The sequence below is a fragment of the Electrophorus electricus genome, chromosome 1, assembly GCF_013358815.1.
Source record: "Electrophorus electricus isolate fEleEle1 chromosome 1, fEleEle1.pri, whole genome shotgun sequence".
Taxonomy (NCBI): Eukaryota; Metazoa; Chordata; class Actinopteri; order Gymnotiformes; family Gymnotidae; genus Electrophorus; species Electrophorus electricus.
In genome coordinates, this window is record NC_049535.1 from 17,884,594 (window position 1) to 17,908,225 (window position 23,632).

Here is a 23,632-nt window from a genome sequence, read left to right on the forward strand (position 1 = left end):
CGGGGGGGCGCCACTGAGCCGCCATCTTTCCCAGGATTAACGGGCTACGGCTGAAGTTCGTCCTCCAAGCGCTCGAGCATACCGCCGTGTTTTGTTCGCCGTGTGAGCCGCAGCGATGCGGCGACTTTTGCTCAATCTGCACAGCCGTAATTATTAAAAAGAGTCCGAGCCGTTCCCTCGCGCTCCCGAAAACCTAACTAGGCTGCGATGTACACAAAGCGCGCGCCTTCTGTTCAGTACGGCTCCCTGGAATGTACAGCATGGGGCGCGAGCGGTGAGAAAACAGGTATGATGCAGCGTGCCGAGCGCGCGTGTTAAAGCGGACGGCTAGGAGCGCGCTGTTCGGTCGCTAAGGGCTCTGCTGCTGACGTTCCTCTTTTCGGGAGTGTTGTACCTGGACACTTGTGCCATAGATGGTCGTATTTATTTATATTTACTTTGAAAATATGTTACACTTGGAAACTTTATAACAAGTATATTCTGTCAGTCGGTAAGTGAAATATTTTTAAGTATCGTGGATAATATTTTGTCTAAAGCAAAAATGTGTATACTTGTGCACAAAAATATAACATCTCATATATGCGAATTTCTTTAGTTCATATTGGGTTAGTTTTTATATTTTCACTTTGTGTGCTAGGTGATTGAGAGTGGTTGCACTAGCTTGCTTTGCATTTTCACACACCCAGCACTAAAGCATGCACACTCACCCTTACACACTGAACCTTATACACACACCCAGCACTAAAGCATGCACACTCACCCTTACACACTCACCCTTATACGCACACCCAGCACTAAAGCATGCACACTCACCCTTACACACACACACACACCCAGCACTAAAGCATGCACACTCACCCTTACACACTCACCCTTATACGCACACCCAGCACTAAAGCATGCACACTCACCCTTACACACACACACACACACACCCAGCACTAAAGCATGCACACTCACCCTTACACACTCACCCTTATACACACACCCAGCACTAAAGCATGCACACTCACCCTTACACACTCACCCTTATACACACACCCACACTAAAGCATGCACACTCACCCTTACACACACACCCAGCACTAAAGCATGCACACTCATCTTTACACACTGACCTTGCAATATTTGTTAGAAATATCACCGTTCTGTATTTTCTCCAAATCATTCAGTCCTAGATTTGGTTTCCTACACTCATGACTAAGTCTTAATTTAGATCAGAACATTACAGAGCAGAGCTTTGACTCTTCAAGCTTAATGGATGCCTTGAAAGAAAAGTGTGAGCTAAAGAAGCGTGTACTCTTCTAGAGGAAATGACGGTTTGACTTTGCAAGGAATTTTTTTTATACACTATACTCCTCCGTAGCTCCCACGGGGACTCTGAGGTGTGGAGGTGATCTAATCCTCACCAGAGTGATCTCAGTTCATCACATTTATTTAGCACTTTTTCCAGCAGCTGTTGTCACAAAGCAGCTTTACTCACATATGTGTGAAAGCCCCCAGTGACCAGGCCCATGGTAACTTGGCAAAGAAGAACTCCCTAAGAGCCTTTAAGAAGAAACCTGAAGAGAAGCACCAGCTGCCCAGTCAGCCCAGAGTCTTCTCCATGTGTTGGGAGGGGAGAAACCAAGGCAACGGATAAGTTCAAGTTCAAGTTTTGTTTATTTGTCATGTACATAGTCATACACGGTATAACTCACAGTGAAATGGTTTGAGAGTGCTCTGTCCAAACTGAGGGGAAAAAACAGGGGTACATAAGGAAATATCTATCTATCTATCTATCTATCTATCTATCTATCTATCTATCTATCTATCTATCTATCTATCTATATTTATATATATATATATATATATATATATATATATATAAAAGATATAACAATGTATGTACAATATATGTATAATGTGTATATATACACAATGTACAATGTATATATGGATATGTGGATATATGTGTATGTACACAATGTACAGTTCCAGCTTATAAATTTACATATTTACAGTGAAATGGTGGTGGTGGTCCCCAGAGTTTATCAGTTTCCCTGATTCAGGGCCCAAATGGCCTGTGGGAAGAAGCTCCTCTTCAGTGTCTCTGTCTTGGTCTTCAGGGAGCGAAAGCGCTTCCCTGACCTCAACAGAGAGAAGAGCCTATTGTTGGGATGGGTGGGGTCCTTCACAATGCTCCTGGCCTTGGTCTGGCACCGCTTGTAATAGATGGTCTGCAGGTCAGGAAGTTCCGTACGAGTGATGCGCTCAGCTGAACGCACCACCCTTTGGAGTGCTTGTCTGTCCTGCTTGGTGCTGTTCCCAAACCAAACTGTGATGTTCCCCGTGAGGATGCTCTCGATAGTGCAGGAGTAGAAGTTCTGCAGTACCTTGGAGGGCAGTCTGAAGTCTCTTAGGCATCTGAGGTGGTAAAGTCGCTGACGAGCCTTCTTTGCCAGGGAGTTGGTGTGGCGGGACCAGGACATGTCCTGCAAGATTTGAACTCCAAGGTACCTGAAACTATCTACTCTCTCCACCATGATTCCACTGATCCTCACAGGTTGGTAGTGCCGCTCCTGCTTCTTACTGCAATCCACGATCAGCTCCTTTGTCTTGCTGACGTTTAGGAGGAGATTATTTTCCTGGCACCAGTTTTCCAGGTGTTTAATCTCCTCAAGGTAGGCCCTCTCATTGTTGTCCGAGATCTGGCCCATGACAACGGTGTCGTCAGCAAACTTGACAATGATGGTGGAGCTGGAAGTGGCTGTGCAGTCGTAGGTGTACAGTGAGTAGAGCAGGGGGCTTAGGACACAACCCTGAGCAGCTCCAGTGCTGAGGGTGAGGGTGGATGAGACACAGTTGCCCAACCGTACTGATTGTGGTCTGTCTGTTAGGAAGTTGGAGATCCAGTTGCACAGAGATGTATGCAGTCCTAGATCCTCCAACTTAGTAGTGAGTAGGGAGGGGATGATAGTGTTAAATGCTGAACTGTAGTTGACAAACAGCATTTTAACATAATTACCCCTCCCTTTGTCCAGGTGGGTGGGAGGAGCCACAATAAGAGAAGGGGTTGGGGTGGGAGGAGCCTCAACAGCTGAGACGGTCGACTCTCGGCAACGACACGACGTGGGCTCCCTGGAACATCCGCACTCCTACACTCCCGGAAACAAAGCTGAGTGACAGCATCACAAAATCTGAGGTTAACACATCTCTCAGCTCACATCAACGCCCAGACTTACACTTCTAACCAAGATGAGAAGTATTTAAAAAAACGCCTCAACAAATAGGTTTTCAGCCTTAAATATCGAGACTGTGTCGGGTTCAGAACATTGACAGGAAAGATTATTCCATTATGGAATTTCCATAGCTTGGGAGGTTTATAGATAAATACTCTGCCCCTTGAGGTGGACTTATACTGGGTACTAATAAAGAGTCTGCACCTTTTGATCCAAGCAGACATGACAGATCATAATAGACGAAGAGATCGCTAAGCTACTGTGGGGCAAGCACGTTCAGTGCTCTGTAGTCATTAGAAGTATTTTATAATTAATACAACATTTACTGTGAGCCAATGCAGTGTAGCAATAATATGAGTAATAGTGATAATTCTAGTAAGTACTCTGCTTAGCATGCTGCAAGATAGATCAGAAGCTCAACACTACAAAGCATGTAAATAGGCTAGGTAAATGGGTAACAGGTGCGGGCACTAATATTCCAGGGATGAGGATTCTCTCCCCGGAGGATTCTGTGGAATGTAGTTTGTGGAGGTTCCAACGGGCTGCATGACACTGCATGAGTTGGTGTGAATAGAAGGCTACAGGATGTAATTTGCAGGGGTTATCTGAGTCCTGAGACAGAACGGCCCCCACCCTGGTCTCAGAGGCATCCACCTCCGAGGTATCCACAAAGGGCTTTGAAGGATCCGAGTGTTGTAGGTGTTGCAGGACCAGGGCTGAGGTAAAGGATTTCTTCAGTGCTGCGAAGGCCTCCTCGGCCTGTAAAGTCCATCTGAGGGTTTTTTAATGGTTCCTATTAAGAGGTTGGTCAGAGGGTCAGCAATAGTGCAGATAAATCACCTACGGGAAATGATCAAACCCCAGAAAGCGTTGAGGTTCCTTCACTGAATGAGGTTTGGGCCAGTTGTTGACTGTATCCACCTTGCAATCATCTATGGCGACCTCATTGGCCCCTATGATATAACCCAGGAATGTAGTTGTCTGTAGGTGGAACTCTGACTGAGCTCCCTTGAGGAACAGCTGATGTTCAAGGAGACGTTGGGGAAGAAGGCAGACATGTTTTACATGTGTAGTGTAGTCAGGCGAATAAATCAAGATATCATCTATGTAAGCTATAATGAATTTGCCGAGCATGTCCCTTAAGACATTATTCATGAATGTCAGGAACACAGAAGGTGTTATACTGGGGTCGAAAGGCATAACCCTATACTCACAGTGCCCTCTAGTGGTGATGAATACCATCTTCCACTCATCCCCTTCTCTAATTTGGATTAGGTTATATGCACTCTTTAAATTGAGTTTAGTAAACAGTTTGGCATCTGTAAGTTGTTCTAATGTGGCTGCGAAGGGTAGGGGATATGTGTACTTCTTAGATATCTGATTGAGCCCCCTATAATCTATGCAGGGCCAGAGCCTGTCATCCTTCTTCTTCTCAAAGAAGAATCCTGAAGCCACAGGAGAGGTGGATGAAGCCTTGGCTTAATGCTTCTTTGATGTAAGACTCCATAGGCTGCTCCTCTGCCTGAGTTGGTGGGTAAATACCTGCTTTAGGCATCGGTGCTCCCTCTATGAGATCGATAGCACAATCATATGGGTGGTGAGGTGGCAGGTGCATGGCTCTTTGCTTGCTGAACACTTCCCTCAGGTCCTTGTGTTCAGGTGGAATGTGGGTCTGTATTGAGCAGTACAGGCTTTCCACAGTTGTGGAGCGGATGACTATGGTGGGGTACTGCAAACGATGTCGGTGATGGAAGGGAGACCAGGTTAACAACTCCTTATTGGGTCAAGAGATGTGGAGAACATGTCTCTCTAACCACGGAAGGCCTAAAATGATGGAGAACTCTGAGGAATCTAAAACTAAGAAAGTGACGGTTTGTGATGGAGTGCGCTGGTCTGTAGTTTAATCGGGTTGGTTCTCTGGCATATAGAACCTCCTCCCATGGCATTTCCATCCAGGGCAGAAACTTTAAGAGGTTATCAGAGTGTTTCGAGTGGAATCTGTAGATCTTTGGCTAACGTAAGGTATGTGAAATTTCCCTCGGCTCTGGAGTCAATAAGAGCTGATCCAGACAAAGATCAGTGTTGAATAACCATAATCAGAAATGACTTGGTTGTCAAACTCCGTGTAGGGATGCTCAACCACATGTTGCTCTGACATTGCTGCCTTGTTTCTGCGTGGGACATCTTGGCATTCTCTGACCATGCATCCAGCTACTCCACAGTACATGCAACGCCCCTCTCGGCGTCATCTTTTTTTCTCTTGAGGGGTAAGACGTAAAGAGTCGCACTGGTTTAGCACTGTTGACTTCTTCACAGTGTATTGGATGGTGAAGCACATGGTGAGGCTTACGTCTCCTATCAATATTGCGTTCCCGTAGCATATTATCCAGTCGGAGAGAAGGAATTAAAAGACGGTCCAAGGAGAGCCCCGGGTCTTTGCAGGCTAATTCCGTGACATCTCCTCATTAAGACCATTATAGAATGTCACTATAAGTGATGGTTCTTCCACCCACTACTAGTGGCTCACAGGTGTACTCAGAAACAAGCTGTTTACCTTGATGTAATTTTACTAGCAATTCCCCACTGGTTCGACCGCTGTGCTGGTGATCAAAAACAGCCTTGACTTGGACAAGGAACTGATTGAGAGTCATTATGTGAACACTCTTCCATACCACAGTATCTTTTCACTTTACTTGTAAGATGAGAAATTAGGAACAGTATCTTGGCTTTATCAGAACTGGGGGTGGAGCTGACAAAAAATAGAGTTGCAGCAAAAATCCTTGACACTTATCAGGAGTTCCATCAAACATCTCAGGCATAGTCACTGGGAAATTACCAACAGAAACCCCGGGATGAGAGGGTACATCCAGTGTAGTTTGTCGGGATGAGGCGGAAGAACTCAAAGTCTGCAACTGTGTAGTAAGCTGAACCATTACAGACTGGTGTTCCTGTCACTGCTTGGTGAGAGAGTCTGTGATTAGGGTAAACCCCGCTAAGACGCTGCTGCATTATGAACCAACTAGAGTTTGTTTATGCACTTAGTGGTACAACCAGCATTACAGAAGCCTTACTAACTAACTAACCTAACTAATGTAGAAGTGATAAACACATGTACTAGCTTATCTGCATACTGTAATAATAGTATATTTCTAATCTTTGAAATGTTCCTGAGGTTATAAAAGTTTGTCCTAGAAATATAATTTACATAAGCTTCAAACAAGAGACTGGCATCAATAATTACACAAAGATCTTTAAGCATTAAACATGCTGTAATTGGGAAAGCATCAAGGTTTATAACATAATCAAGGAGCTACTGGCTGCCTATGGGTCTAATAAGAGCACTTCTGTTTGGTCAGATTTAAGGAAATGAAGGTTTTCCAGCATCCAGTGACTGAGGTCCTTTATGCTTTCCTCAACAATATTGATCTGATATTTGTGCTCTAGTTTGACTGAGTGTGTAATCAGTATAGTTGTGGAAAATAGCATAGTGATATATGAATAATTTTATCCAGAGCTAGCATATATATAGAAAAAAGCAGGGGCCCTAGATCAGACCCTTGTAGGACACCAAAACTAAGCTTGGTGTATATTGTAAAGTCACCATTTGTATTTCCCTTTGTGTCTCCTGCTGCTCTGTAAAAAGTGCCAACATCTGACCAGGCTGAGGGGCTAATATGGGGGACAGGAGGAGCCCTGAGCACCTGAGCAGAGAACAGCTTGGTTTACAGACATAGAAAGCTGCTCTCAGGTCTGTGCTTGAGGACAGATACTGCTTTTAGCACTTAGAAAAGATCATGTGACCAGAAAAAAAGGAGTTTTTTTTTTTCTTGTTTAAAAGTGAACCACAAGCTGCATACCACCATCCTGTCAGAGAGAGCAATGCAGTCTGTAACACAACAGGGTGCCTGAAATTAGAAACTGGTTGTAATTGAATGACTAATTGTTAGTGACATTTGGACAGTATGTGTGAGATATTTCCTGTGGGCCTGTGTATTCGTACCAGTTGAGTCTGTGGACTCTGTGTAAGCAGCATGTGCTGTGGTCCCATGTCCTTGAATTGTTCAGCTCACCGACCCACCAGGCACATAAAGACATAAAGACGTGTTTTCAGCTCTGCATGCTGAGTAGGACCGCAGGCTTCATGGGAAGATGGTGGTGGAGATGCAGTTTCTATCCGCATATTCACGACAGATGCCACTTCATCAGCTTCTCATTGGCAGTGCGGTGTGTGCGTCAGTGGCAGCAGGGTGGTGCTCATTGCCCACAGAGGCAGTAGCAGCCAGAGAGGCAGTGCTGGTGTCTGCGTTGGGAGTCACACGAGCGCTGCTAAATAGTGACACCTAGGAATTAATGTCCAGTCCTCTGATTTATAAGTAGAGGAGCTCACACTGAGTGAGAGGGGTGGAGGAGCTGGGATAGAGACATGTGGGGAGCTGTTTCATTTGTCACGGCCTGTATAACATGCCATAAATGTAATCAAGCATTTTGGCAGTCTGAATTTCCCTCTGCATGTGAGCTTTGTGGCTTGGCAGAGTGCATTGCTTGACTTTTCACTGCAGAAAACTGACCGTGCGCAGCAGTGTACCTAGGTTCCATGTACCACGATGCCAGCCACGCCCACTTCAATCAACAAACCCCGCACAGCCCTGGCCAGCTGCTTATGGACAGCAGTGCAGTAGAACAGAGCAAACGCTGGGATGAACTGGGTTTAGAAAAGCTGTTTAAAAAGATTTAGGCTCTGGACCCCATTTTGCAATTCCAACAAGGACACTTAAAGACAACTTGTCCATTTTGGGAGAGTCACGACCCCATCTAGACTGGGAGCCGTGTGTGTGTGTGTGTGTGTGTGTGTGTGTACGACCCTGTCTAGGCTGGGAGGCGTAACAAAGGTTTGGAGTACAACAGCAGTAATAATGAATAATGAAATACAAATGAGACAAACAGGTTGTGGTCAAGTGTATTTACAAGTTTTGATGTTCAGATACAGAAATATTCAAGAATCTGGTGCAATAGCACAGGGGTGGCTCAGGCTAACATAACACACAAAGCCACACTAGAAACAAAAAGACAACCGACTAAGCTACAAAAAGAAACATACAATGACTACACCGACTATACTGATATAAACACATAAATCCACACCCAAACAAACTGGCAGCCACTCCCCACCACCCGTGTGTAACCATATCCAGGACATTATATACATGAGACATATAATAACCAGCAACCAAACCAATAAGGGACAAAGCGAACCAACCATATGTCAAGAGGAGAATCCAAAGTCATACACACAAATGCAAGCAATCACAATATCAAAAAGCAGACACAAGTGCCAGCAACAGCACTCTCTTCTCTGATGAGCCCAACACTGAGCTCTTCTGCTCTTCCTCTTCTGAGCTCACTAGAAATCCTGGTATGGACTGGGGGACACTGGAGAGTCAGAGGGAACACAGACACACACAGGTACACATAATACCCCCCTTAAGCAGCTCCCCAAAAGTTCCACATTAACAAATATATTAACAATTACAACCATTATGAAATGACAATTATAAAACGGCAAATAAAACTAAGCACGGCGCAGGGTGTCAGCAACCACATTCCCACATCCCTTTTTATGCAGCATGTTCAAGTTAAACCCTTGTGCAATGAGGGACCATCGCATAGGACCATCACTGGTTTGTGTTTGCCGTATGGCTAAGAAAGATCAAGGGATTATGCTCAGTATATACCATAACTGGCTGAGAACTGCCGCCAAAATAGACTTCAAAATGCAGCAGTGCTGACAAGAGAGCAAGTGCAGCATAATATAGATGTAGGCTCACACCCGCCGATCAAACACGATCCCCATCGAGTAAACATCCCTTCAGATTCTCTGTTTAGCATTAAATATTCCATGAATAGATGGGTCTTCAGTATGTGTTTGAAGACTGCAAGGGACTCTGCTGTCCGGACAGCAAGTGGGAGTTCCTTCCACCATCTTGGAGCCAGGAGAGAAAATCGTCTCGATGCTTGTCGTCCATGAGTCCTGAAGGACGGTATTTCAAGCCAAGCTGTACTTGAGGTTCGAAGTAGTCGAGGTACGGATCGGGCTTTGGCCATTGACCTCATGTAGGAAGGGGCTGGTCCATTTTTTGGCTTTGTAGGCAAGCATCAAGGTTTTAAATCTGATGTGTGCAGCTACAATGAAATGAGCGCAGTAGTGGAGTAACGTGTGAACTTTGGAAGATTGAAGACTAGTTGTGCTGCTGCATTCTGGACAAGTAGTAGAGGTTTGATGGCTCTTAGAGGAAGACCAGCAAGTAGCGAGTTGAAGTAGTCTAGCTTTGAGATCACAAGAGACTGCAGAAGCACCTGGGCAGCTTCCTGTGTAAGAAAGGGCTGAATTAATTGGAATAACATGTCTCCAATTAATCAGCAATCAGATGTGAATTTAAATTATTACTTTATTATTACTTGCTCAATAACTTGAATCTTAAAGTTTTTATTCATTATAATAATTCAGTTACTGGTGATTTTCACTTTACAGTATTTTATGTACCATCATGCCCATCTCCAGTTCTGTACTGATACAGTTCATAATGAATAAACCATAATGCATAGCGTGACGGCGGCAGGGAGGGAGTGAGTTGCGAGTGCAGATAAGGAGTGCCGTTATTCTCCACTCACATAGATCGACAGAGGACAGCGGTGAGCTGGCTAAAATCATAAAAGGAAAACAAGGAAAACAACCACGCAGGCGGTAATGACTGGAAGTATGAAGCTGCTGAGAGCAGGCTGTTAACTCGATGCGCAGGGTGAGCAATGCACAACGGTGGAGGAGAGTACCTGTTAGTAATCAGGGGATTTGGAGTGTGTTGTGTGTGTGTGTGTGTTTGCGTGTTTGCGCGCGTGTGTGTGTCTGTGGGCATTAACTGAGCTAACAACAACACCTTCATTAAGCCATAGCAAGTGTCCCTTAAAATGAGATGTTACCAAAATCAGTGGTATGATTGTGTGTTTGCAGAGGAGAGTGTGGTGTCCATGGCGGACTCCACCGTGACCGTGGATGACATCGAGGGCGAGTTGCTGAGGATTGAGCGGATCCGAGACATCCTGGTACGGAGGGAGTCAGAGCTCAGATACATGTGAGTGACTCCTGTAACTCAGATGGATCATCCCTTTCTATTACACCCAACATGCTCATTTAAAACATTTTAGGTATAAGTAAACTCAACTGCCGGCTTATCTAGAACCGAAATGAGCTGGAAGAATCTGGTTCTTGCTACCATCGTGACTTATCACTTCGACTTGGAGGGCTTCATGCACCGTGTGAGTGAGAGTGTGTGTGTGTGTTTGTGTGTGTGTGTGAGATCACTGGTCTCCCACTTTGTCTCTCACAGCTGTGTTCTCATAAAGCTTTCCTCACGCCCAGCGCCTGTGGCTGACACTTTGGCACCAGCAACGCTAATCCCATGATTAGCCAATTTGTTCCAGTTGCAGGCGGCGGATGCTGACTTAATAAGCAGTCAGGAGGGAGATACCGAGACAGGGTTAATGAACAGTCAGGGGGAGACCGTTTGGGCTTTATCTGTTAAACCAGCGCTGAGGCATATGGGGTGTTTTGTAAGTTTATGAGTCAGTTTATAAGTTTAGGTGAGGTAAAAGTCATATAATTACTGAAGCAGTCCTTAGTACCTCAGAGCAACATTTGTGAATCTGTATACTCAATTTAGGACTACACTAGGACTATTTTAGGACTACACTAGGACTGTACTGGGACTATTTTGGCCTACACTAGGACTATACTAAAACTATACTAGGACTACACTAGAACTATACTAGGACTACACTAGGACTATACTAAAACTATACTAGGAGTATACTAGGACTACACTAGAACTATACTAGGACTACACTAGGACTATACTAAAACTATACTAGGACTATACTAGGACTATACTAAAACTACACTAGGACTATACTAAAACTATACTAGGACTATACTAGGACTACACTAGGGCTGCACTAGGACTGTTTTAGGCCTACACTAGGACTATACTAAAACTATACTAGGACTATATCACGTGACATTTAAAAGGGGTTCGTTTTTTGCTTCCAGGATGGATGACATCCAGCTGTGTAAAGAGATCACAAGGCTCAAAAAGGAGCTTCAGACACTGATCTCTGTTCCAGGTAGCTACTGCGTGATCGTCGATTGGAAGCTCTGGTTCGTATTGTTCACTGTAGCTTTTAATAACGCTCTTGTGTGTAACAACTGTATGGTCAGATAAAGACAAAGCAAGCGAGGACAGACAGAGGGAGGAGGAGCTCCTGCAGGACATCCAGAAGCTGGTGGAGGCCCGAGACTACCTGGTGGATGACGTGGAGTTTGAGAGGCTCAGGTACTGTCCCCTGCACCTGCTGGGAGAAGGTGTGGAGTACAGTAGATGGAAGAGCCAACAGCATATGTGCTGTATTATTAGTCCAGCACTTGCGAGATGCTCCGAGCTGGAGGTTTGCTGAGTTAACCAGAAGTTAACTGAGTTAACTGCTGCCAGTAACAGGGGAGTAACCAGCAAGATTAAGCAGCTTGACAGACACAGTAGGGTGGTGGAGGAGACGAGCCATCGCATACCTTACTGATGGTATTTAAGCTTCTCTCATTCATGAAACCCGTCCTTACAGAGTGTGGTGAGTGTAAGATTGATCAGCATGTGCACGTTTGCGTTCATGTTGTTGTCGAAATAGAGATGAATAGATGAAATTCTCCCCCATTGCTGCTCTGTTCAGGCTTCTGTTTTGTAAGCATGATATGTCTTGAATTACTTGTCATATTGATGCAGGAATTGTGAATGCAGTGTGGGAGATGGTGTATCAGGTTGTAGACGAGTGGTCTGCACACATGTGTGCGCGCGCGCACACACACACACACACACACACACACACAGACACATGCACACAAAGATACATGCAAACATATATACACATTCAGGAAAGATTTAGCATGGAAACATATTGTTGGCAAACACAATGTAATCCTTGTGATACCCACACACACATACAGTAACCAGACCTCCTCCCCACAATACATTGCCTAATGGTCACCATAGTAACCTCTCTGTTACAGAGAGAGAGAAGAGGACAAGGAGATGGCTGGTTTCCTTAAGTCCAGAAGTACTCTGATTCAAAGTAAGTTCCCATATTTCTTTTGACAGGGCAAATTCTTCCTATGTACACTGTAAGAGTCATTCTATGTCCTGAAATCATTCACAACTGTTCACATTAAAATACAGATTATCAGAGACAAAGACACGAAGGACTTATAACTGTTATATTAAGTGTTTTTAGAACATTTTAGAACTTTAACCTTTTATGTGGAGCACTGAAGATTTACATCTGTCTGGGCTTTTTAGACTGTACTTGTGTATATAGAGATTACTCAACCAGTCCAGAGTGGATTTGGAGTTTGCAGGTAGTTATTCATGCACCACTGTCCCAATGTCCCTCCTTTTTGCCCCTGTCCCATCCAGACGCTGCTCCGGGTAGACATCTGGGTGCCAGTGGTCAGAGGCAGTGGCCAAACTCCTCCCCCTTGGTGAGGAAGACGGGCCTGGCACTGCTGAAGGAGTGCTGTGGCTTCACCTGCGCCATTATGTAGAACTATGGAGGATCGCAGTGCTCCAAAGGGACTGCTGAGCCATCATCACCCACCCAGAGCATGCTGGGAACTGTTACAACTGTCTGAGAGAAAGCATTTGGAGTTTTGTGGTAGAGAATTGTGCTGCTGGTGTATGATCACTCTCCCAGTGCTTTTGGCTCTTGTTTGATTATATATGATGCCGTACATGGCACTTTCCCCCATTTCTGCTCCTTAATCCTGTTTCTTTTCCACGCTCTGTTTCTCCCTGAGAATAGAGAATCGGCTTCCCCTGGGTCCCACTGCTCACCATCTAGCTGGTTCGCTGTCATCTACCATCCTTTTTACCCATGAGGCATTGCGGCATTGTGTCTTTACGAAAGATCCCACCATCCATCATTGTTACCAAGTCCCAGGTCACTGTCCCACCCTCTGCCTCTCTCTCTTTCACACTTTCTCTTCCCCCATCTCTCTGTTTCTCTTATTCTCCTGTTCCAGATTTCTGCTACATGTCCCTGAGGTTTGAACCGCAGGGCAGCATGGAGACCCCCCTACTCTCCACTCCTCTGTTTGTTTCTGCTCTGTATTGTGTCCAGTCCCCCAGAGTGTCCTGCCAGCTCTGCTGAGCTGGGTATTCTTCCAGTCTGACTCTCTCTGTGCACCATGAACGCAGTGCTGTGGGCAAAGGTCCCTCTATAATATAAGGGATTCTTCGCCGTGGAGACCAGTCTCCATAGCAACTGAAATATAGACATTCCACGACATGAATTCTGTGTGATGGACCCTCTTCAGATACATGCAGTTCATCCAAAACTCATTACTGTGCAGCAGAGTGAGAATGTTGTAGTGTTGCGGCTACTATTGTGTCTTTTGGTTTTAGGTGTCTTGCTGTTGTTTGTTCTTGTTTTGTGCGTATCTTGTTGTGTCCTCTAACAGCAAGGACTACACCAAAGACTGCCCCTAATATTACCATTGTAGTTAAAATGGACCCTTACCTGGATGTGTTTCCTTAAGAACTTCTCTGGGTTTGACCTGGCTGAGTTTGGCTCTGTAGGTGTTCCAGCCCAGGTGTGAGGTACTGTGGAGTGGTCTTTTCTTTTTGCTAAGAGGGTATCTTCATGCCACCCCCCCCCCCCCCAGCTTGAGTTGGCATGTTGCTTCATATAACTGTCGTATTTTTAGGTTTCGCTGTATAATTTTACTATTCAAATGTAAGCTTTTAAATCCCAAAAGTTCTTACTTCTACTTGATGCTACTTGATGGGAATCATTGTGTGTTGTTCTGTTAGTGTGTTGTTCATGTGGGCCATTTTCTGCGCGATAGTTTCACAGAGCTAAAGAGATGCAGTTTACATGCGCACGAGGCCCAGGGGAAGCCACCCTGATAGGCCTGGAGGTCAGACCAGGTAAGACTTAGTGCCACACTTCCTCCTCATTCACCTCGAGTCTGACCTTCAGAAACGTCATGGAGAGGGGGTAATTTATTTTTGTTATGCCTCATTGTATCACATGACTATTCAAAGGCGAGCTGTTAAAACCCAGTATTTTTTTTAGATTTGTTGTTGGTGGGGGTTGTTGTCTGTCGGTGTCGCTCGTGTGGGTATGTGGTGTGCAGCACACCTGCTGTGGCTTTATTGAGCGCTGAGCTCAAATAAAGCATCCTGATGCAGATGTTTTCATATGCTCTGTACAAAAGCTCTGATCTGCATTACTTTTGACCCCAGCACTGGTACAGAAGCCACCCAGTGGAGGTGGGTTATGCCTGGAGCACGTGAGATAATATATTGAATGAACGTTTTGATGAAAACGCTGAAAACACGTGCATGCATGCATTCCTCCATCTGCGCGTTTGCAGGAAACATTTACAGTAAATTCATGCGCTAGCGGACCTGGCCCACTAATGCATTGCAGCCTGGCCACAATAACCATGAGTGACACACTCATATTGTCATGCACGCAGCTCTAGCTACTGTTACCAAAAAAAAAAAAAAGAACTATGCGCAGTGAGCTTTCTGCCACGCTAAACTGCAGACTTCTGCCCCTGCTGCGAGGCTGCACTCTCTGCAGGTCTAAATTAGTCAGGCTGTTGAGCTGCTCCTTTTTAAAAAAAATCCTCCTCGCCTCAGATCTTTGCACGGTGAAGCCCATAACGTCTGCGGCCACAACACCGAGTGAATTCTACGCGAACCAAGCACACGCGCAGCAGCGGACGGTCCGGCTGCTCTTCTCGTGCGCGCTACACATTAGAATGCATATCCCATTGCACATCCCAGACTACGGAAAAGACCCAGTCAGCACAGGACAGTGGATAGAAGTGCAGGTTGTTATTTCCATAAAACACATCGAATATAAACAGACATTTTGAATATAATGTATAATATATAGTCTGACTGTCTTACGGATGCTGTGGTGTGTACGCTGTGTATGTTCTTTTTATTCTTATTGACACTTTATTTTTATTAATCTGTCATAAATCTTTCCCACCTGTATCAGTATTAACGTGCTGTCTGTGGGAGCAGAAAATCCTCCGCTATCAGAAATGGTTCATCAAAAAAGTGTGTGGTTCTTTATTTCACTCTGACTCTGGAACTAAATTGTCATTCTCTTCTATATATTAGGCTTGCAGTAACCAACCAACACATGCTTATGAGCAACTCATGCTATTTTTACGTGTACTGTTAGACTGGGGTTTGGATATGCAACGGGAGGCCAGAATTTAGAATTGGAGTGGCAGGTTGGGTTCGGATTCAGAGTTCAAGAATAGGAAGCAGTTTGGATTCAGAGAGCACTGCTGGGGGCTATACCTGTAGTGCGAGGCCAGGGTTTGGGTTCAGAACGGGAATCCAGAATTCAGATTCAGACTGGGAGGTGGGGGCTGGGGTTCAGACTGGGAGGTGGGGGCTGAGGTTCAGACTGGGAGGTGGGGGCTGGGGTTCAGACTGGGAGGTGGGGGCTGAGGTTCAGACTGGGAGGTGGGGGCTGAGGTTCAGACTGGGAGGTGGGGGCTGGGGTTCAGACTGGGAGGTGGGGGCTGGGGTTCAGACTGGGAGGTGGGGGCTGAGGTTCAGACTGGGAGGTGGGGGCTGGGGTTCAGACTGGGAGGTGGGGGCTGAGGTTCAGACTGGGAGGTGGGGGCTGAGGTTCAGACTGGGAGGTGGGGGCTGAGGTTCAGACTGGGAGGTGGGGGCTGGGGTTCAGACTGACAGGTGGGGGCTGAGGTTCAGACTGGGAGGTGGGGGCTGGGGTTCAGACTGACAGGTGGGGGCTGAGGTTCAGACTGGGAGGTGGGGGCTGGGGTTCAGACTGACAGGTGGGGGCTGAGGTTCAGACTGGGAGGTGGGGGCTGAGGTTCAGACTGGGAGCGGGTTGGTCCAGCAGCCTCTTGTCCTCCCTAAAAGCCGCTGCACTGCAGAGTTGATGACTCACTCTGAGCATCTTCACACCACTACAGACACCAGACTAGAAGCTTCTCTACACACCCTGTAACAAACGCTTCCGTGTTCAAATTCGCACACACATATGCAGGCTAAGTTTACTGAGTGAAGAGCATCTGAAATGCAACTGAAAGACGTCGGACAATCATCATCATCACCATTTCTTTAGACTTGGAGCACACTGAGGGTGACCCTCATTTACAATGTAGCTGAGATAGTACAGAAATCAGGGATATTAAAAAAACTATCAAATGTTAAAAGTAATAATCGTAATAGTAATTTAAAAACATCACTGGAGTGTAGCTCACTGGCCGTATATAAGCGTGCTTTCAGAGTGAGTGCATGGGTGTGAGCACACACACGTGCACACGGTGCCAGTCCCTTCAGTACAGGCATAGGAGGAGTTCACTATTCCCTTGGCCACAGCGTGTTGCATGAGCGTGTGATCAGCTCTGCGCCTCCCTCACGGGACAGTACAGCGGGAAGGTGTTCTGGATTCTGCTAATGACTCATGACCGTGGGTCTCGTGCCTTGTCAAGCACAAGCTCAGTGCATGTTCGCCCACACCAGCAAACTGACGGACCCTGTTTAGAAAAGCGATTCCATTTTTCCATTTATTCATTTTGACTGAACATTGAAACTCTCTCTCTCCCTTCCTCTCCAACACACACACACACACACACACACACACACAGAGAAAACATCTTTTCAACCAACATACATACTTTCTTGCATTTCCTTTCTGTTCCCTAGCAACAGCTGTCATTGTGTGAGAGTTAATGTGAAGGCTGAAGTAATTACTTTCCAAGAGCTGTGTCTGAAAGAATAGTTATGTGGCTGAGTAAAGTCCCTGAATAAATGCTGTGATTACAGGTAATACTTAACATGTGTGAATGTACCACACAGCCAGCAGTCTTCTCTTATGTGACAGGGACTGGAGTTTGACACCATCCAATCTGGAGAACTCTTTATTTGAATTCTCAAGTATTTAATATGATTGGTTGGATTTGGCCTGCAGGATCCTGATCTCAGGTGGCGGGACGTAGACGAGGGCAACCTTATTACAGATCTTTCATTCCTGACAGTCGGAGGTGTGAAAGACAGGTGTAGGTTTTTCTGAACTATCAGAGCACAAAGGTCAGTGTTGGAGATGAGAGTGAACAGGGTGCTCTCCGTAGACCTGATGGTGTGGTTAACATCACTCTGAGACAAGGAGGATTTAACAACTCCTGCAACAGGCTGACCTACTGCCTGTCTGCTTGTTGTCCTTGCCACACACACACACACACACACACACACCAGCTCTTTCTTTATATACCTTCCGTCTCACTCACTGGGTTAAATAAAGAAGAATGTGAAGTCAACAGTTTTACAAGCCATTTTTTAAAATGTCACTCATGCAACTTTCCTTACCAGAGTAGCATAATGAAGGGGAGGTCTTTATATTTGGAATTCACCCACATTATGTTCTGTTTTATGCTTTTTAAGGAAACATTATGAATTATCTCACCTTTGTGCATTCAGGTACTTGGGTCAGTGGCATGTCCCCACCCCCGCTGATGACTCACCACCACATCGCAGCTGTACATAAGCTGAGAGACAAAGGCAGGGGTTCGTGGCCGTGCATAACAACGCATCTGCTATTCAAGTAATAGAAAACTGCTAAACCGCTAGACAAAGACATGTAACTTCCCAAAAATCATGGCAACCGTGATCAGAAGAGGAGCGAAGGTCAGATTACACCTGACAGACTGCTCACGTTTGCTCGCGGCTTGTTTGTGGTTTTGTACAGGTCATGGCAGACCTTTTGTACAAGGTCAACATTGCCGCCTGCTGGTCACAATACCCATGAGCACCACAAGAGCGACACAAGAAAATTACATAAATAAAATAAATGTTACGTATAAACATGATTACGTCCACACTTACAGATACACCAGTATTTTAAACCTACAGCAGATGAATTGGATTACACGCACTGAAATCCAGTTCATCTGCCGCAGTGTGTAATTAATGATGCTTGTTTTATTATTATTTTCATTTTTCGTAATTATGTTATTAAAGAAAAAGCGATCATACCCCATCAGGAAGAATTCCACCACAGGAATTTATGAATTCTTATGTGGTAAACGTAAACTACAAAACAAAGCAAAAAATAGATAGAATTAGTACTGCATCCGTGCAGTTTGTTGACTTATAGGGTATATTATTTATAAGGAGTCATTTCTTTAAGTTGGAGGGCATAAAGTTGTTAGGAGAGCACTTTTAAAAAGGCTGAGAACGGCGTGTTTGTGCGGCTGCACTAACTGTACTGAGTACGTGTTGGTTTTCTTTACCAGGCGACCTGCTATAACCTCCCATAACCACGCGAGGGCGGCAACTCCCCATTTACACCGGCGAATATTCTCATTTACTTACTACATGTAGAAACTTTATTTGAGACAAATTAAGAAATAATTATAAAGTACAAACAGTAAAAATGGAAACGTTTAATTATATGTATCTATGCGAAAACCTGGACTCTGTCATTGGCTAAAATATATGATACGAACGAAGCTCACAGAAGCCCGGGGCATTTGTCCTAAGGCTACCATTAAAGAGCGCCTCTTCTGCCACTTTATACGAAATGGTTTTCTAGCATTTTTATTTTACAGTGCGGTACTGGCAGTGTGTTCTCACCCGAAAATGCACAGCTTGATGGGCATATTGAGGTCCAGTAACAGGCTTGCAGTGCGTTTCCTTCAAACCGCAGGATAAACGCCAGGTACCGTTATGCGAGCAGTTTCAGACACGGGACAAGTTATTCCATCATCGGACTGAGTGAGAAAAGGAGGTTTAGACGAACAATCGAGAGGAGCTTACACAAAGCCACAGCCAGCCCCGGGTCAGAGAGTAGCCCAGTCCTAGGTCAGTAGGCGGCGTGGGTGTTACCGTTGGGCGTCCGAGGGGCGGGAACAGAAAGGTGGCGCGCTGCGGTCGGTTGAGACAACGGAGTATTGACCGACTTTCACAAGAACTGGATTCTTAAAACTGGACGCACTGGATAGTAATTTATTCACCTTTTCGTGTACGTGGGTATCGTCGCCATCTACCCTGTGTAAGTCATTACGTTTAAGGATGTTGGTTTTCTGCTGGGATGTGGATTAATTCGCCACTACTTTGGGTCATAGGGACGCTGAGGCGTTCACGCTAAAGGTCTTTAGCGGGTTAAATGTTCGCGGTATATATATATATATAATTTTTTTTAATTTTTTTTTTGCGCAGTACGTTTTTAAGTATAAAAATATAGTATTTTGGTAATCCTAACACAAAGGAGAGCCGTCGTGTCTGGATAAGCTTGTCGCTAGTGCTGCTCTCGTCCGTATTTGTGGCAGTAACGGTCGCTAGATGATGAGGCGCGTGCGGCTCTGTTACTAGGCTGCTAAGATAGCTAGCTTGTCCGCTAACGGCATCGTCGAGTAATGCCGCATAACTCAAGTTAGACGTTTGTCGAGGTCAGCTTTTAACCCGACGTTGCTTTGTTGCTTATGTGAAGTGATATTTCTGATTTACTTTGAACGGTGAGGGATGGGGGGCGGGTAAAGGTGTCTTTTGTGGGTGAGAGAATGTAACATTGAAACGCTGTTAGCTAGGCTGGTCCTAGCCTGAGTCTTTGGTGAGACACTAGCTGTGAAGGCGCATTAACGCCGGAGATTGCAAACGACCGCGCCGACGGTCGAAACTGAAGGCTTGACTTTTTTTTTTTTTTTTTTTTTTCCAGCTTGAATTATTTTTAGTGCTCTGCATAAATTCCACCAAGTTTAGTTCACAGTTATAACCTAGTGCTGACTGACGGCCATTTGGCTCTTTTGGGTTCTGTATCCATCTTTTGAAAGGCCGCAGTAAATCATGAGGGCGCAAACATTTGCTTTGGGTATTTTTAACACAGCCCACAGTTCAAACTACGCTAAATTTGTAGTTACGTCTCTAATCTGTCACTGATATGAGCTATCACTGTTCTAAAACAACATAGTGGACATATAGCAAAATATACTGTTCTGTGTTCTGTTTTTGGTAAGTTGTCTTATGAAGTGCTTCCATGTGGCATTACAAATGATTTTTCTGGACCTGGAATGTTGAACTCTTCTTTTCAGTCAGTCATTGCAACCAGTGTAACCTATCTTGAATTTGTTTCTTCAAGGTTGCTTCCTTTTGCGCATTTTCTTTTGGGTGTGCTTTACGATTGTGGTGCATTAGCACTGACCCAGGTGTAGGTTAATTTCTCTGCGTTCACCTGCAGGTGGCTTGTCTGTAGTCCCCAATGCCGGAGATGGCACAGAGGAGTGGACAGGAGGACCCAGAGCGGTACCTGTTTGTGGACCGGGCCGTGGTCTACAATCCGGCCACGCAGGCCGACTGGACTGCCAAGAAGCTGGTGTGGGTTCCGTCGGAGAGGCACGGCTTCGAGGCGGCTAGCATCCGTGAGGAGAGGGGGGAGGAAGTGCTGGTTGAACTGGCTGAAAATGGAAAAAAGGCCCTGGTGAACAAGGACGACGTCCAGAAGATGAACCCTCCCAAGTTCAGCAAGGTGGAGGACATGGCTGAGCTCACCTGCCTGAACGAAGCCTCAGTACTGCACAACCTGAAGGACAGATACTACTCCGGCCTCATTTACGTGAGTCTGCCACGTTTCTTGCTTGTCTACTCCAGCTGTTGGGCATTACTGCATGGACACTTAACCTGATTTAGGATTCTCAGGCAAAATGAGAAAAAAAATCATTGTACTAACTGTATTCATGTGGATGAGCTGAAGATTTTTTTTATCAGTTTATAGTGATGCCCTCAAAACCAGTTATAGTGCATAGAGTTGTCTTGACCCATTTCATAGCATATGCACTCTAGGGGAGAGAGATGGGGGGACAGAAATGGGCACAGGCAGGCTAACTGCCACCCCCCAAACACTACCACAGTGAGCAAGAGGGCAGCAGTCATGAGGTCATTATGGAATCTCAATGAGGAGGGGCCCACTGCTTTTCCCAGTACACACACACACACACACACACACACACAGCCTCTCCAGTGCTGCATGAGAATCTCATTATCACTCTGGATATTCTCTCAGAATCTCAAGCATTGTGCTGTGGACTGAGAGGTCCTGTATTCCCATCTCTTAGTAATAAAGGTAATCCAACTTGTCACATTTGGGATTTGGTAAACTAGGTTTGAACTTAGTTGTCATGAACGTGCGTTGGTCAGGGTGTACAGGTGTCTCCCATGAGGTGACCTGTGCTGTGCTATTGGGCTGCTCTGGGCCCGGTGATATTAATGCTCCATGCCATATGGCTGCAACACTCCTGCCTCCTTCCTGTTGTAAAGCAATTAGCCTGAGAGGCCTTCGTGTGAAGAGGTAGCCAGACCTTGCTTTGCCAGCAAAGCGATGTTTAGTGTACAGTGTCCAGACTCACCTCGGTGAAAATGGCTGCATAGCAGGAGCTAATGCTAACCTCCCCTTAGTTGCATAATGCAGCACAAGCTCGTAGTCCTGCGCAAGTTCTCTACTTCGAGATGAATGTGGGAGCTCTTGAATGCTGTACTGCCCCAGACTAGCTGTGGAAGATTTAGGGGTGCGAGGAGACGTGTTGGCGAGGCCACTGCTTGTGCTGTGTGGGTAGGGAGGTGGCGGAGCTCCATGTGAGGCTGCCGTTCCATGCCTCCCACACCTGTGTACTGATGTAGGAGAGCGTGGACAGCAGTGCCTTGCTCCAACTCTGCCATGCTTTACCAGCCTCTCACTGGGAACAGCACGTTCCAGTGTTGACTCATTACCCAGGTGGAAATTTGGGAAAGGGTTTAAACTTGAGTTCCCGGGCTGTGGTGTGGAACGCTAGGCTCTTGACTCCTCTGCCCACATGCTTGGCATGCTTTTTGCACCTCTTCAGTTTTGGATCAAGAATGATGACAGCTGTATTTAATATTAAGGAAAAGCTTAAAACGAGCATGTTTCAATTTCAAGTTTAGTCATGAAGCTAACTTGTCTGCTGAAGCAATGCAATCTCTTCACCTTCTGTTATAACACATCAAATTGGAGATGAATTTGAGAGGAACGCAGTGTCATGGTGGTCCCTTTTCCCACAATTCTGTTGTGTACAGCACTGAACGTCCTGTGTTTCATTAGCTTTTGATTTTCCTTTTTTTAACATTAGCACAGACCTGGTGCTGTTTTGACAATGACCAGACCTGGCCTGTGTCTGTATGTCCAGCACCTCCTGTAGACATGTTTTTAGAAGATTCTTTCTCTTGCCCTTTGCGTGTCTGGGGTTGGGGGGGTGTTGCTTTCTAGCCAGTCTTCCTCAGGTCTGGGTTTACACTGTTTCGAAGTAAAAGGTTGAGTGGGTTATTTTGGCCTTAAAATTTTAGGTCATTTTTTCTGAACACAGGAGGTCTCCACTCATTCCACAAAGTCTTCTTTAATTTTATCTTCCTTTCTGTTTTTGTCTGTGTTGCATGTTATTATATATATAACGTGTGTGTGTGTGTGTGTGAGAGAGAGAGAATGCAGGCTACTACCGAAGGCCATGCAGATTTCACTCCTGGCCACCGAGCTCCTGAGTCATCGTCCTGTTGTTCCCATCAGATCTTCTGGCTGCTTAGCTTTGTCTAGCGTCTAGCATAGGGGGCGGTGTAAGACAGCACTAGCCATAGCCCCCCCCCAAACACACACTTTTATGAGCAGACAGGGATTGTCTCACTCCTGACAAGTGTGTATGCACCTCCTCCTATGGTCACATCCTCCTATAGTCACCTCCTCCTACTACCAGCTTTTATCACTCAACCCAGGATGGCAGTCGCCTCCATTCAAACTAGCGTTTTTCCATCACTAAAATATTTTACCAAAACTATATACATTTTAACGTTTGCAGCCAGTGTCTCTCAGAATAAATCCTGAGTGTGTGATGAACCCAGTGCAGGAAATTCCCAGTGCCATTCAGCTAAAGAATTTCCTGTTTGTGGAACAGGTACCTTCAGTGAATGACTGACTAGCACAAATTGTCATATATTTAGTATTTATCTTGTTCATTTTAATGGCTAGTCTCAGTCTATAATTATAAGTGGATAATAAAGCCCAAAAGTTGTTAAGTTAAAAAAACATTATTATTATTATTATTATTATTATTATATATGTGTGTGTATATATATGTATGTGTGTGTGTGTGTGTGTGTGTGTGTGTGTGTGTGTGTGTGTGTGTGTGTGTGTGTGTGTGTGTGTGTGTGTGTGTATATATATATATATATATATATATATATATATATATATATATATATATATATATACACACAAAATAAAAATCTATTTATTTATTTTTACTATTTGAGTAATCA

The 23,632-nt window shown here is 45.2% G+C and overlaps 2 protein-coding genes and 1 long non-coding RNA gene across 9 annotated transcripts in view; 2 read left to right on the forward strand and 1 right to left on the reverse strand.

Annotated features, from left to right (window-relative positions):
- The first annotated feature begins 81 nt into the window (after positions 1 to 81).
- pik3r6a (phosphoinositide-3-kinase, regulatory subunit 6a) lies at positions 82 to 15,328 on the forward strand. Of its 2 annotated transcripts, none has more exons than XM_027021935.2 (6): positions 82 to 286; positions 10,228 to 10,348; positions 11,323 to 11,396; positions 11,491 to 11,605; positions 12,331 to 12,392; positions 12,734 to 15,328. In XM_027021935.2, exons 1-6 carry the CDS (start codon positions 208 to 210, stop codon positions 12,859 to 12,861), a joined length of 579 nt encoding a protein of 192 aa, XP_026877736.1. In that variant the 5' UTR covers positions 82 to 207; the 3' UTR covers positions 12,862 to 15,328. The 2 variants fall into 2 exon arrangements, with proteins under 2 accessions (XP_026877736.1, XP_026877737.1); XM_027021936.2 differs by lacking the exon at positions 82 to 286 and adding an exon at positions 9,863 to 10,018.
- Positions 8,140 to 19,136, reverse strand: LOC113584786. Of its 4 annotated transcripts, none has more exons than XR_004775934.1 (4): positions 18,953 to 19,136; positions 18,353 to 18,409; positions 17,784 to 17,865; positions 8,140 to 8,651 (listed from the first exon to the last, which is right to left on the reverse strand). It is a non-coding gene; the product is annotated as an uncharacterized LOC113584786 (long non-coding RNA). The 4 variants fall into 4 exon arrangements; XR_004775933.1 differs by lacking the exon at positions 8,140 to 8,651 and adding an exon at positions 9,548 to 9,587; XR_003411439.2 differs by lacking the exon at positions 8,140 to 8,651 and adding an exon at positions 11,573 to 11,624.
- Positions 19,137 to 19,265: 129 nt separating this feature from the next.
- myh10 (myosin, heavy chain 10, non-muscle) overlaps positions 19,266 to 23,632 on the forward strand; it is a 52,808-nt gene continuing 48,441 nt past the window's right edge. The window contains exons 1-2 of one of the 3 annotated variants that reach the window (XM_035525570.1): positions 19,266 to 19,370; positions 20,553 to 20,927. In XM_035525570.1, coding sequence (XP_035381463.1) covers positions 20,574 to 20,927 — 354 coding nt within the window. In that variant the 5' untranslated portion in view covers positions 19,266 to 19,370; positions 20,553 to 20,573. Of the gene's footprint in view, positions 19,371 to 20,262; positions 20,327 to 20,375; positions 20,454 to 20,552; positions 20,928 to 23,632 lie in introns of those variants that run through there. The other 2 variants (XM_035525572.1, XM_035525575.1) reach the window with 2 other exon arrangements.

Coding starts and splice junctions, on each gene's coding strand:
- pik3r6a (XM_027021935.2), top strand. CDS start 208: ATGTACACAAAGCGCGCGCCTTCTGTTCAGTACGGCTCCCTGGAATGT. Junction 11,606..12,330: donor GTGGAGTTTGAGAGGCTCAG/GTACTGTCCCCT, acceptor TCTCTGTTACAG/AGAGAGAGAAGAGGACAAGG. Junction 12,393..12,733: donor CAGAAGTACTCTGATTCAAA/GTAAGTTCCCAT, acceptor TGTCCCATCCAG/ACGCTGCTCCGGGTAGACAT.